The sequence below is a fragment of the Oncorhynchus mykiss genome, chromosome 18 (genome assembly GCF_013265735.2).
Source record: "Oncorhynchus mykiss isolate Arlee chromosome 18, USDA_OmykA_1.1, whole genome shotgun sequence".
NCBI lineage: Eukaryota > Metazoa > Chordata > Actinopteri > Salmoniformes > Salmonidae > Oncorhynchus > Oncorhynchus mykiss.
The window spans coordinates 18,750,552-18,764,934 of record NC_048582.1 but is presented as its reverse complement, the minus strand read 5'-3'; the positions used below and the strand labels follow the sequence as shown (position 1 = coordinate 18,764,934).

At 42.4% G+C, this 14,383-nt stretch overlaps 1 protein-coding gene across 1 annotated transcript; it reads left to right on the top strand.

Moving 5' to 3' along the window:
• The first annotated feature begins 501 nt into the window (after positions 1-501).
• Positions 502-14,166, top strand: LOC110495732 (programmed cell death protein 10-B). The gene is made up of 9 exons (XM_021571128.2): positions 502-656; positions 1,355-1,524; positions 4,718-4,771; positions 4,941-5,058; positions 5,174-5,300; positions 6,528-6,606; positions 7,246-7,328; positions 10,888-10,969; positions 12,837-14,166. Exons 2-8 carry the CDS (start codon positions 1,435-1,437, stop codon positions 10,967-10,969), a joined length of 633 nt encoding a protein of 210 aa, XP_021426803.1. The 5' UTR covers positions 502-656; positions 1,355-1,434; the 3' UTR covers positions 12,837-14,166.
• The last annotated feature ends 217 nt before the right edge of the window (positions 14,167-14,383 follow it).

Genomic DNA, 14,383 nt, shown 5'->3' with positions numbered 1-14,383 from the left:
AAGCTATTTGACCACAGTAAAAGGCCAGCAACACTCCATATAAGTCCATGGCCAATGAAATTGCACCATATATACATTCTACAGATCCTTCTGAGCATTCCCTACAACCCTTTCACTGCTGCACTGAGAATAGTTTTTGCTCTGTAAACCAATATGTAATCCACATACAGGGGCCAGTGAAATGGGTGGAGTGTAACCTTTATTTAACTAGGCAAGTCAGCTAAGAACAAATCGTTATTTACAATGACAGCCTACACCGGCCAAACCCAGAGGACGCTAGGCCAATTGTGCACCGCCCTATGGGACTCTCAATCACGGCCGGATGTGATACATCCTGTCATTGCTCTAGAGCTATTGTGTATTTCATATACAGTGATTTTCATTGCGGGCATTTATTCGACTTTGGAACATTTAATGCAAATGTCACTTAAATATAAACAAATGTGAATCGTTGTTCATGTTTAGACAATTATTTTTAATGTATCGTGAATAATTGAGGTTATTGACACTTTCCTGCCATTATGTGGGGGACTTTTATTTAGAGCGTTTCCAAAATTCCGTGACCCGGAAGTATTTTTTTGTGTCGCTGAAGGAGACGTTGATGATAACAGCGCAGCTAACCAGATATTCTGGCTATTAGAACGGCGAAAATAAAGGTAACTATCTGTGGTTAGTTAAGATAACCACCATTTAACCGTTAGACGCATCTCTACTGAATGACAGTGCATATGCCACACATTTGCGAGTTGCTCAAGCGTCACTAACGTGTTAGCAACAGTAGCATGATACTGATAGGTAACGTTAATGTAGTTAGCTAGTTAACGTTAGCTAAATGGCTAGGTGATTTTCACAGTAAATGGTCCGCCTAAATTGACATAATCTGCCAACTAGCTAGCTAGTTACCGAACTTTGATAACTAAATTTAGCAATCATGTGTGACAGCTAAGTTAGCTAGCTAGCTTCTTAGGAACCGAACATGTTTACATGGTAACGTTCTTGTGTACAGTAGCTAATCATGTCACAGTAGAAGAGGAAGTTAATAACGCCTTAGGTCTGTCTACATGACAACATAGACAAAGTTCTCTCTATTCAATTCAAATGGCTTTATTGGCATGGGAAACATATGTTTACATCCATTTCACTTGCTTTGGCAAACGTGAAATGAAGAATCAAATGAACAGTAAACATTACTCACAAGTTTTGAAGGAATAGAGACATTTAAAATGTCATATTATAGCTATGTACACTACAAAAGGGAAAATAAATAAACATACATATGGGTTGTATTTACAACTGTGTTTGTTCTTCAATGGTTGCCCTTGTGGCAACAAGTAACAAATCTCTCTCTCTCTAGGCTCTTGTCACTCTGGGGACTCTTGGAACTTCTCTGTGTGTGAGAGCGTGTTGCTGCCTATCTCTACACCTCCTTGGAGGATGACCATGGAAGAGATGAGGATTGAAACCGAGACAAACTCCATGGTCTCCATGACGCTATACGCTGTAATGTACCCCGTTTTTAACGAGGTAATGTGTGTGAATCTTTTGTCTAATATAGATTCATGTACATTGTCCAGTGGCACACCGGGCCAGTGCGAACTGAAAGCTATTTGTCCAAATGAAAAACATACTGGCCAGGGCCAAGATCTCAAAGGATAGTGGATGATGCGTGCATCATTTAAATATCAGGTGATTTGATCTTTAATTTGCGAGCTGAGCAAGCTAGCCTATAACCTACTCCATACACAAATAATATTTTAACTTGACAATATAATATTTACATTGATTGTGCAATCTCAAAAAGGGTATTCTTGTTAGTGATTTTGAACAGTCAGTTCTAGGGCCCTTTAAAATCTGTTTTTATCTTACACTGAATTCCGTTTTCCAGGTTTTGTTTTTCTGTGTTTCCGAGTTTTCCTGTGTTTTCAGGTTTTCACTCTCTATATCACACTTTTTCTTATAGAAAAACAAAAAATCCGTGATGTTCTTAGTCCACAACAATTCTTATGCTGTTTTCACGTGCTAGTCGGAAAACGTTTTCACAACAGAAACCGTTTACTCCAAATGTTGTTTATTTCCATTTTGTTCTTACACAGAAGTTGTAGTTCAGTTGTGTCTCTTTATAAAAAATAAAAAAAAGAAACGAGTGGCTGGAAGAAGTTGAAATATGGAACCATGTGGACTTCACTCCACTTTAGAGCATGGAAGAATTGATCATTTATAGATGTGCAACTTGTGCTTAACCTAACGTAGCAGGCTTGTGCCAAACACTTCGCAAACTATTCAGATTGGAATGGCAATGCGTGGAAACCATACAATGGAAATGAACTACAAATCAAATTGTATTTGTCAGATGCTTGGTAAACAACAGGTGTAGACTAAAAGCAGTGGTGGAAAAAGTTCTCAAATGTCATACTTCAGTAAATGTAAAGATACCTTAATAGAAAATGACTCAAGTGAAAGTCACCCATAATACTACTTGAGTGAAAGTCTAAAAGTATTTTGTTTTAAATATACTTAAGTATTAAAAGTAAACAGAATTGCTAAAATATACTTATGTATCAAAGGTTTAAATATTTTCGAATTCCTTATTATGCAAACCAGACGGCACGTTTTCTTGTTTAATTTTTTTTCAACGGATAGCCAGGGGCACACTCCAAGACTTAGATATTCATTTACAAATGAAGCATTTGTGTTTAGTGAGTCCGCCAGATCAGAGGCACCAGGGTTGTTTTCTTGATAAGTGGACGAATTGGACCATTTTCCTATCAAAATGTAACGAGTACTTTTGGGTGTCAGGGAAAATGTAAGGAGTAAAAGGTACATCATTTTCTTTAGCAATATAGTGAAGTAAAAGTTATCAAATGTAAAAAGTAAAGTACAGATACCCCAAAAAACTACTTAAGTAGTGCTTTAAAGTGTTTTTACTTAAGTACTTTACACCACTGACTAAAAGTGAAATTCTTACTTACAAGGTTCTTTCTTTTCCAACAATGCAGAGTTAAAGATGCACTATGCAGAAATCACTCTGCCATTTCCTGGTTGCTAAAATTCGAATAGTTCACCTAATTTAAGTTTGTGACAAAACAAGCAAGTATAGGGTAGAGAATCATTGTCAAATCAAAATTATATTTTATTTGTCACATGCGCCGAATACAAGAGGTATTTCACTTTCACTTTAGACCTTACAGTGAAATGTTTACTTACGAGCCCTTACCCAAAAATGCTTTAAGAAGTTTCAAAAAAATAACTAAAAATAAGTGTCAAGTGGAAAAATAGAAAATAAAGTAACAAATAATTAAACAGCAGCAGTAAAATAACAAGCGAGGCTATATACAGGGGGTACCGGTACAGAGTCAATGTGCGGGGGCACCGGTTAGTCGAGGTAATTGAGGTAATATATGTAGGTAGAGTTAACTTGACCATGCATAGATTATAAACAGAGAGTAGCAGACGTGTAAAAGAGGGGTCTGGGTAGCCCTTTGATTAGCTGTTCAGGAGTCTTATGGCTTGGGGGTAGAAGCTGTTAAGAAGCCTTTTGGACCCGGACTTGGTACTCCGCTACTGCTTGCCGTGTGGTAGCAGAGAGAACAGTCTATGACTAGGGTGGCTGGAGTCTTTGACAATTTTTAGGGCCTTCCTCTGACACCGCCTGGTATAGAGGTCCTGGATGGCAGGAAGCTTGGCCCCAGTGATGTACTGGGCCGTAATCACCACCCTGTGTCGGTCAGGTGCCTTGCAGGTGCCGTACCAAGTGGTGTTGCAGGCTGTCAAGATGCTCTCAATGGTGCAGGCTAAATATTTTCACTGTCATGCCCTCTTCACAAGTGTGTGGGTGTGTGTGGACCGTGATAATTCTTTAGTGATGTAGACACTGAGGAACATGAAGCTCTCGACCTGCTCCACTACATCCCCTCTGTGGATGGGGGCGTGCTCACCCCTCCGTTTCCTGTAGTCCACGGTCAGCTCCTTTGTCTTGCTGATGTTGAGGGAGAGGTTGTTGTCCTGACACCACGCTGTCAGGTCTCTTTGCCTCCTCCCTATAGGCTGCGTCATCGTTGTCGGTGATCAGTCGTACAACCGTTGTTGTCAACTTAATAATGATGTTGGAGTCATGCACGGCCACGCAGTCTTGGGTGAACAGGGAGTACAGGTGAGGGGCCCTCGTGTTGATGATCAGCGTGCCGGATGTGTTGTTGCTACCACTTGGGGGTGGCCCTTCAGGAATTCCAGGATCCAATTGCAGAGGCAGCTGTATAGTCCCAGGATCTTGAGCTTGGAAGCGACTGTGGTGTTGGTACATGGGACTATGGTACGACTTCCGTTTAAGAACCCAGCAGCTTTTACATTGAAGAGCGTTTGGAATAAATGGTGTCATTTGCAACAGACAAAACGTTTTCCAAAAGAATCAGGACAGTTGAGAGCTGCGCGCTCTTGCTGCCCGACAGATGATTCCGCTCAAACGAGGCTATGTGTGCGGCCCGTGTGAGATAAATAATCTACATAACGAACTAGCAGCTTCAGGAATTCCTGTTTTTTCATCAATTATATAGCCTTGATTGAAAATAACAATCTTACCATTTTTTTCACTGGCGTGGATGATTGACTGGCCTGGAGAGCTTCCAAAACCTCCTCGGACCAGCAGGCAGCCCTGTATGTCGAACCCTGGATGAGTGTGTGTTCTTGTCAGCCCCTAACAATGTGTGTGTTGGTTTGGCAGCTGGAGAGGATCAACTTGTCAGCTGCCCAGACTCTGAGAGCAGCCTTTATCAAGGTAAGACACACCAACACAGGACCCCTTACCCCATAAACGTATGACCTTTGCCCTTACGTAACCCTTGGGCTCTGGTTGCATGTCAGTAGTCTAAATCAAGGATGGGCAGCTTGAATACTCAGCAGATGTAATTGTGTGTTTTTGTATGTGCGTGTGTTTGTGTTGCTAGGCGGAGAGGGAGAACCCAGGCCTAACTCAGGACATCATAATGAAAATTCTGGAGAAGAAAAACGTTCAGATAAACTACACAGAGTCTCTGCTGCGCATGGCTGCAGATGACGTGGAAGGTGTGTGAGTGTAGAAAAGTACCAGCACTAAGCATCTGCTTACAAGAGATTCAGTATGTTTATAGTTGTTTATTAAAATATACTCCTATGTACTATTCCCTGTGTGTGTGTGTAGAGTTCTTAGTGGACAGGCCAGAGCAGGAGTTCCAGGACCTAAATGAGAAATCCAGAGCTCTGAAACACATCCTCAGTAAGATACCTGACGAGATCAACGACAGGGTACGCTTCCTACAGACAATTAAGTGAGTACACGCACACAGTATACACTAGGGATGCAACGGTACAGTGGGCCCACGGTTCGGTATGTATCACGCTTTGTGGGTAACGGTACGGTTTCGGTATCTCTCTATATTTTCCAGAAAAAAAGAAAAACACATCACCCTTTTAAACAATTAACTCTTTATTTTGTCAATAGACAAATCAAACTTTCTGTTCAGAAAAATGGCAGCATGTCTGACTAGGCCTGGTTTCTGTCTACTTGAACTCAAGGGGAGAAAAACATTCCAATTTAAAGTGCATCTTATCTTTGACAACCTGTAGGTGCTTTGCCGTCTCTAGTTTAAATTAACAGGGTACATACTTGCATAGGCAATACAATCTTTGGCTATGAATACTCCCACGGCTTTCGTTATTTCTTAGTTTTTCTGGATTTATCGCAAATTGTTGTTGGAAGGCCAGCAGCGAGAGATTGTGTTTTTCGCTAACGAGTGGACTCTCCTTGCTCCAGCTCCACCTGCAAGGGATACGGGCAGGTGAGGGCCATGTAAATGACACATCATGTTAGAAGTGTTTCCACTCGAGTAGCCGACAGTGGCAAAACAATGCTTGCAGACTCTACTTTTTTTGTTTACGGTCTTCTTACCCTCTTCATCGTATTGAATATTGAACCCAAAATGTTCCCACCCAGTGGATTTTAAAGACGGTGGTGCCTCTTCAAATTTGCTTCTCTCTGTCTCTAGCACTCGCCATTGTCACATTGGATCTGAGAGAATATTTGTTTTTTTTAGTTTCCACTCTCTTCATGAGGCCCCTTTAGGGAGGTTTCCTACTGAGATGTCATTGCAAATTGTCTATTGGTTGTTTAAGGGGGAGGGTTTGCTGTCACTGCGGTTGCCACATTTTGAGACATTGCTGTGGAGTAAAGTTTGCCAGCCCTCAGGAGCCCCCTAACGGCCTGGAGCCACAAGCAGTTGTCTGCCTTGCCTGTTCACAAGCTGCGAGTCTAATTCTGTGGATCTGAATGTACAACGTGCGTGTAGTCTGCAGCGCAATAAGCACGTTTTGGAAAATGACAGGCATATCATAATTCCGCAGTTCACGTGTGCGTATTGAGCCGTAGGGGGCGCACCGAACGGTTCGACAACATACAGTATACCGTAGCATCCCTAGTATACACTAACACACACACCTTCGTTAGCATGTCCTTGACATCCTGCTTCTTGATTGGTGTTGGTTGTTCTTTTCCATAGAGACATCGCCAGTGCTATAAAGGAGCTCCTGGATACAGTCAATAACGTCTTTAAGAAATACCACTACCAGAACCGTAGGGTAAGACACACAGAGATGTGGAATATACACTGAGTGGACAAAACAGCTCTTTCCATGACATACTATATATCACCTGGTCAGGTGAATCAAGGTGAAAAGCTATGATCCCTTATTGGTGTCACTTAAATGGACTTCAATCAGCGTAGATGAATGTGAGGAGACAGGTAAAGAAGGACTTGGATTGTGTATGTGCGCCATTCAGAGGGTGAATGGGTAAGAAAAAAATGTTGAAGTGCCTTTAACCAGGGTATGGTAGTAGGTGCCAGGCGCACCGGTTTGAGTGTGTCAAGAACTGCAGTGCTGCTGGGTTTTTCACACTCAACAGTTTCCTGTGTGTATCAAGAATGGTCCACCACTCAAAGGACATCCAGCCAACTTGACACCACTGTGGGAAGCATTAGAGTCAACATGGACCATCATCCCTGTGGAATGCTTTTGACATCCTTGTAGAGTCCATGCCCTGACAAATTGAGGCTGTTCTGAGGGCAAAAGGGGTTGCAACTCAAGGTTAGGAAGGTGTTCCTAATGTTTTGTACACTCTGTTTCTTACTTATCTTTAATGTGATCAATGGCTGCAAGGAGAGCTGATATCATTGTGAAGGCGATGTTCACAGCTGTCTGTCTATTCTGTGTGTCCAGGCTCTTGAGCACCAGAAGAAGGAGTTTGTCAAATACTCCAAAAGCTTCAGCGACACCCTCAAAACATACTTCAAAGATGGAAAGTGAGTTGTGTGGAGTAGTTTCATAAGGATACTGAATAGATGTTCATCGACAGCAGTGAGTTGTGATTGGGGGATTTTTTTTTCCTTCACAAAACAGCACTTACTAAACCCACAGCAAAAATACACTGAACAAACATTTAAACGCAACATATAAAGTGTTGGTCCCATGTTTCATGAGCTTAAATAAAAGATCCCAGAAATGTTCCATAGGCACAAAAAGCTTATTTCTTTCAAATGTTTACATCCCTGTTAGTGAGCATTTATTCTTTGCCAAGATAATCCATCCACCTGACAGATATGGCATATAAAGAAGCTGATTAAACTCCATGATCATTACACAGGTGCACCTTGTGCTGGGGACAATAAAAGGCCACTCTAAAATGTGCAGTTTTGTCACACAACACAATGCCACAGATGTCATGTTTTGAGGGAGCGTGCAATTGGCATGCTGACTGCAGAAATTCTCCCCAGAGCTCTTGGGAGGGAATTTGGCAGTATGTCCAACCGCAGACTACATGTAACCATGCCAAACCAAGACCTCATCCAGCTTCTTCACCTGCGGGTACGCCTGAGACCAGCCACCTGGACAGCTGGTGAAACGGTGGGTTTTTGCAAAACCGAAGAATTTCTGCACAAACTGAAACCGTCTCTGGGAAGCTCATCTGCATGCTCGCCGTCCTCCACCAGGGTCTTGATCTGACTGCAGTTTGGCGTCGTAACCGTCTTCAGTGGGCAAATTCTCACCTTCGATGGCCACTGGCACGCTGGAGAAGTGTGCTCTTCACGGATGAATCCTGGTTTCAACTGTACCGGGCAGATGGGAAAGAGCATGTATGGCGTTGTGTGGGCGACCGGTTTGCTGACGTCAACTTTGTGAACAGAGTGCCCCATGGTGGCGGTGGGGTTATGATATGGGCAGGCATTAGCTACGGAAAATGAACACAATTGCATTTTATCGATTGCAATTTGAATGCACAGAGATACCGTGGCGAGATCCTGGCCCATTGTCTTGCCAATCATCCGCATCATCACCCCATATTTCAGCATGATGATGCACGGCCCCATGTCACAAGGATCTGTACACAATTCCTGGCAACTGAAAATGTCCCAGTTCTTCCATGGCCTGCATACTCATGACGGGAGGTAGCCTAGTGGTTGGAGCGTTGGACTAGTAACCAAAGGTTGCAAGATCGAATCCCCGAGCAGAGAAGGTAAAAATCTGTCGTTCTGCCCCTGAACAAGACAGTTAACCCACTGTTCCTAGGCCGTCATTTAAATAATTTGTTCTTAACTGACTTGCCTAGTTAAATAAAGGTCAAATAAAATAAAAAAAACTCATGAGACATGTCACTCGTTGAGCCTGTTTGGGATGCTCAGGAACGATTTGTATAACATCATGTTCCAGGTCTCTTCAATATCCAGCAACTTTCCACAGCCGTTAAAGAGGAGTTAGACAACATTCCACAGGCCGCTATAAACAGCCTGATCAACTCAATTCCCAGTTCAAAACAATTTTTCCCAGTCGCATCTAGTCTTTTTCAGAGTTCCCTGTTGTCTTGAACGCACTGAAGCAGTAAGATTTCTGAGTTTCCAGTTGATTTGAACACGGCATTAGTCTCAGCGGAGTGAGGGAGAGAGCAGCAGAGGGTCTGCCTCTCACGGTCCCTGCTCTCTCCTTCCTTGCCTCAAGTGAGACTGAGGTAGGGTACACCGTCTTCCACCTGATGGCAAAACGAGCCAAGAGCTCATCGGCCTCATGCACAAATTCATGTTGTTCCTATGACCAGAGAAAGTGAAATATATCGAGATATATTAAAATAGACATGACAAGCTGCTAATAACAACAAAAATGCAGGGCTATCGATACACTTGGCTACTAATTAATTGCAGCTGCAGCGCGAGTTTGAGTTTGAGTTTATTAATTTTTTTTACAGGGACAGTGCACATTAATCAACGTTTCAGTAAAAGTGCCGGTTTTAGCCAGCCGGCTAATTTTCAACCGCAGTCCCTGGGCAGGTTATTAAAAACAATTACAATATAGACAATAGCAACATAGAACAAGCAAGACATAGCAACATAGGACAAGCAAGACATAGCATACAGACAGAGCAACATAGGACAAGCAAGACGTAGCATACAGACAGAGCAACATAAAACAAAAAGCAGCAAGACAAAATTCATAAAAGTAACAAAGTGTTTCCACACCTCACAAGCTACAGACAACATGGAAAGCGGCAACACACAGCTAGGGACCATGTTCACAAATCTGATTTACCTTTAGCCATGTCTTCAAGCATTTTGTGAAAGTGTGATATGTGGTGCAGTTATGTGTGTCTGATGGCAGTGTATTCCAGACATGGGAAGCTCTCACAGAGAATGCAGATTTACTAAAGGTGCTTTTCCTTAGGGGAACTATACAGTCACCTCTCATGGCAGACCTTGTGGATCTGCTGCCATATGTCTGGGTTTTCTGTTTAACAAAAATATTGAGTGGAGGGGGAGCCAGGCCATTAAGGATCTTGAATACAAGACATGCGTCGGTGTATTGCACAAGATTTTCCCAACTCAAGAGCTCATGCTTTCTAAGGATGTGACAATGATGATGGCTATTGGGCTTCCTATCAAGCACTTTGAGAGCCTGTTTGTAGACAGACTGAATAGGTTTTAATGTTGTACAGCAAGCTTGGGTCCAACTAGTCAAGCAGTATGTTAAGTGGGGGAGTATCATAGATTTGAAGTACAGTTTTGCTACCTCTGTAGTCAAACAATTTCGTATACATCGGAAATTAGCTAGGTTGAATTTGGTTATTTGAATTACCTTTTTCACATGCTTTTTAAAAGAGAGGTTGGAATCAAGTATGATGCCAAGGTACTTAAAATCGAATACCACCTGGAGCTTCTCCCCTGACACATAGACATCTGGCTCAGTAGCATCTGTTGCCCTCTTTGTGAAGAACATGCAAACAGTTTTTTTCACATTGAGATGCAAACACGAGTCACTGAGCCACTTTGTATAGAGTGGTAGTACAGAGTATGTTTTATGTTTTGTAATAGTGTTGAATAAAAACAGTGCTGAATAAACACTTTAACATGAACTCACTCATATAAACAGCAGCTCTGCTGTAGTCTTTGACAGTCTCTCTCTGCTCATGGCTTTTAAAAGTGCTAATCTCATGTAGCTAGTATCAAACGTTGCTGGAATTTGTAGGCACACTCGATTTAGCCACAGATCTGCCGGTGCGCAGGGCTTCTGAATCAAGTGCACCGCCAATTGCGCCACCGACCGGTTGGTGACCACTGCCTTATATGAACTGGAACTCAGTAAAATCTTTGAAATTGTTACATGTTGCGTTCATATTTTGTTCAGTGTACATTCATTCTAATAATATTAGTAGTGGGAATGTTCTTACTGTTTATTTTACAATGACCATGAGAAACCAATTATTTAATCAGGTTTGAAATGTCAGGGCTATTTTGAACAACTGTTTTGATGACATTGCGTTTTTGTTTTATTTGCAGTCGTTAAATAACAATATAAATGAACCATCCTTGTTTCCAGGGCGATCAACGTGTTCATCAGTGCAAACAGACTGATCCACCAAACCAACCTCATTCTGCAGACCTTCAAGACCGTCATATAGGTACAATAGGGGTTTGTGTGTGTGTGAGACATAGAGAGAGAGAGTTCTAGTTGAATATAACCTGTTGTTGCATGAACATTGCCATTGAGGGCTTCCATCGTTTTAAAGTAGCTGCATTAAGCAGCTGGTATAATCATAAACTCAGCAAAAAAAGAAACGTCCTCTCAATGTCAACTGTGTTTATTTTCAGCAAACTTAAAATGTGTAAATATTTGAATATAAGATTCAACAACAGACATAAACTGAACAAGTTCCACAGACATGTGACTAACAGAAATGGAATAATGTGTCCCTGACCAAAGGGGGGGTCAAAATGAAAAGTAAGAGTCAGTATCTGGTGTGGCCACCAGCTGCATTAAGTACTGCAGTGCATCTCCTCCTCATGGACTGCACCAGATTCACCAGTTCTTGCTGTGAGATGTTACCCCACACCCCACTCTTCCACCAAGGCACCTGCAAGTTCCCAGACATTTCTGGGAGGAATGGCCCTAGTCCTCACCTTCCGATCCAACAGGTCTGAGACGTGCTCAATGGGATTGAGATCCGGGCTCTTCGCTGCCCGTGGCAGAACACTGACATTCAGTCTTGCAGGAAATCACGCACAGAATGAGCAGTATGGCTGGTGGCATTGTCATGCTGGAGGGTCATGTCAGGATGAGCCTGCAGGAAGGGGGAGGAGGGGAGGAGGATGTCTTCCCTGTAACGCATAGCGCTGAGATTGCCTGCAATGACAACAAGCTCAGTCCGATGATGATGTGACACACCCCCCAGACCATGACGGACCCTCCACCTCAATCGATCCCGCTCCAGAGTACAGGCCTCGATGTAACGCTCATTCCTTCGACGGTAAATGCGAATCCGCCAATCACCCCTGGGTGAGACAAAACCACGGCTCGTCAGTGAAGAGCTCATTTTGTCAGTCCTGTCTGGTTCAGCGACGGTGGGGTTTTGTGCCCATAGGTGACGTTGTTGCTGGTGATGTCTGGTGAGGTCCTGCCTTACAACAGGCCTACAAGCGCTCAGTCCAGCCTCTCTCAGCCTATTACGGACAGTCTGAGCACTGGACACCTGTGCACCCTAACTGCGAGGACGATCAGCTGTCCGTCCTGTCTCCCTGTAGCGCTGTCTTAGGCGTCTCACAGTACGGACATTGCAATTTATTGCCCTGGCCACATCTGCAGTCCTCATGCCTCCTTGCAGCATGCCTAAGGCACGTTCACGCAGATGAGCAGGGACCCTGGGCATCTTTCTTTTGGTGTTTTTCAGAGTCAGTAGAAAGGCCTCTTTAGTGTCCTAAGTTTTCATAACTGTGACCTTCATTTCTAACCGTCTGTAAGCTGTTAGTGTCTTAACGACTGTTCCACAGGTGCATGTTCATTAATTGTTTATGGTTCATTGAACAAGCATGGGAAACAGTGTTTAAACCCTTTAACAATGGAGATCTGTGGTTATTTGGATTTTTACGAATTATCTTTGAAAGACAGTGTCTTGAAAAAGGGATGTTTCTTTTTTTGCTGAGTTTATATCTCAGAGCGGTATTGGACTAAGATACAGTGGCATAGTATAGAGTACAGTATATACATATGAGATGGGTGATGCAATATTTACACACAATTAAAGTGACTAAGATACCGTAGAATAGTATAGTACAGTTCACACATATGAGATGAGTAATGCAAGAGACGGAGACCTTTATTAAAGTGGCTCGTGTTTTCATTTCCTTGAAGTGGTGCGGTTTATACATATGAGAAGAGTAATGCTAGATACGGAACATTATTAAAGTGGCTAGTGATCCATTTCTAAAAGTGGCAAGTGATTTGTAATCTATGTCTCCTGTGTTTGTGTCTTTGTCTGAACGTGTGTGTAGGGTTGCCTTGGAGAGGCCATCCAATCTTCTAACGAAGCAACATTAAAAATGGCATACGATCGGAGAGCACCTTTTTGCCAGATTTAAATGTAAAATAGAGGCTTGTTTTTATCAGACAGTTTTAATTTATACCCTTGAGGTGCGTTCAACAAGGCTGATGTTAGCAGTGAAATACGTCAGCTTTTAAACTGTTAGCTAACGTTAGTGAATGTTTAATGGCCAAAATCTAGCTGAAGAACTTCAGCATATGTGATAGCTTTTTTAGTTATCCCTAGCTACTGTTTAATTGTTTGAATCTGCATTTAACGTTTGGGGACAGTCTTGTTGATCGGCTGTGACGATACCAGTATGACAATATTTTTTCCATGGCAAAAATGAAAACATGAGGCAGGCTCAACTCTTTGGTCCTATGAATACTTGCTGTATGTAAAATATTCTGTGCTCTATCTTAGAAAATACATGTGACAACATAATGATATTTGTTTCCAACATTGGGGCTGTTTTCCTAAAGATGTAAAATCCGCTTTGTGTATGATTATTATTTGTGCATCTAACTTTCTCACTCATCATTATTCACGATGCATTCAGGATTTTCCATAATCATGGTAGCATCCACATCAATTTAGAAGTGTATTCTATGACAGTCTGCACTTTAACCTCGTAGTCGTTGTATATTTTCAAAGCCGAAGTGCTGCAGTACAGAGCCAAAAATAACAACAGCAAAAATTCACTGTTCCAATACTTTTGGAGCTCACTGTATCTGACCCTGTGTCAGTGTTTAGGGGCAACTTCCTCCTACATCTACTATAGCTTCTTAATCATGCTTTCAGAACGGAAACTGCTTTCACTACCTACTGTGCATCTCAAGTGTCTCCCTCTCTTAAGAGAAAGCAATATAATGTTCTAACCATACTGGGTATGACCTTTCACCTGTGTAGTCTTTGCAGATAAGTGCAGAGGAAGGGGGTGGTGTGAGGAGAGGAAATCTTGTTAGATTATTGAGATGTACCCCTATTCTACTCTCTATTAGAAGACAGAAAACCAAAAGAATTCAAGCACAGAGTTGCTGAATCCCAAATAGACTCCTGGATGAGGGGGTAGGGACGGACTAGGGAGGGATCGATTTGGGATTCACAAAGTAACATTCCCACACTGTCTGTGTGTGTGGCTACAGAGAGCATGACTGAGGGGAGAGGAGGGTTTGTAAAAGGAGTCTGTCTAAAGGTTTAAAGATGAAGGGAATGAAATGGCTCCAGGTTGAAGCTGTCTCTGTATTTAAGTGATACTGTATGTCTGGTGGCAAATGTTCAATAAATTGTTTCCTAATGATGCAGTTTGTTTTTGGAATTCAGCAGTGTTTAGGGGGGGGGGTCAGTGGGCAAGCGGGGATGGAATTTGTGAGGGTTGGATAGAATGCATACAAAGGAGAATTTGAGGGAGAGTGGTGAGATGGGTGATTTGGGCAAACAATGATGGGCAGACACACACAGGCTTTAGCCACTTGATGGCAGTGTGGTGCAGCCCTACCACTATATTTTAAAAAAATC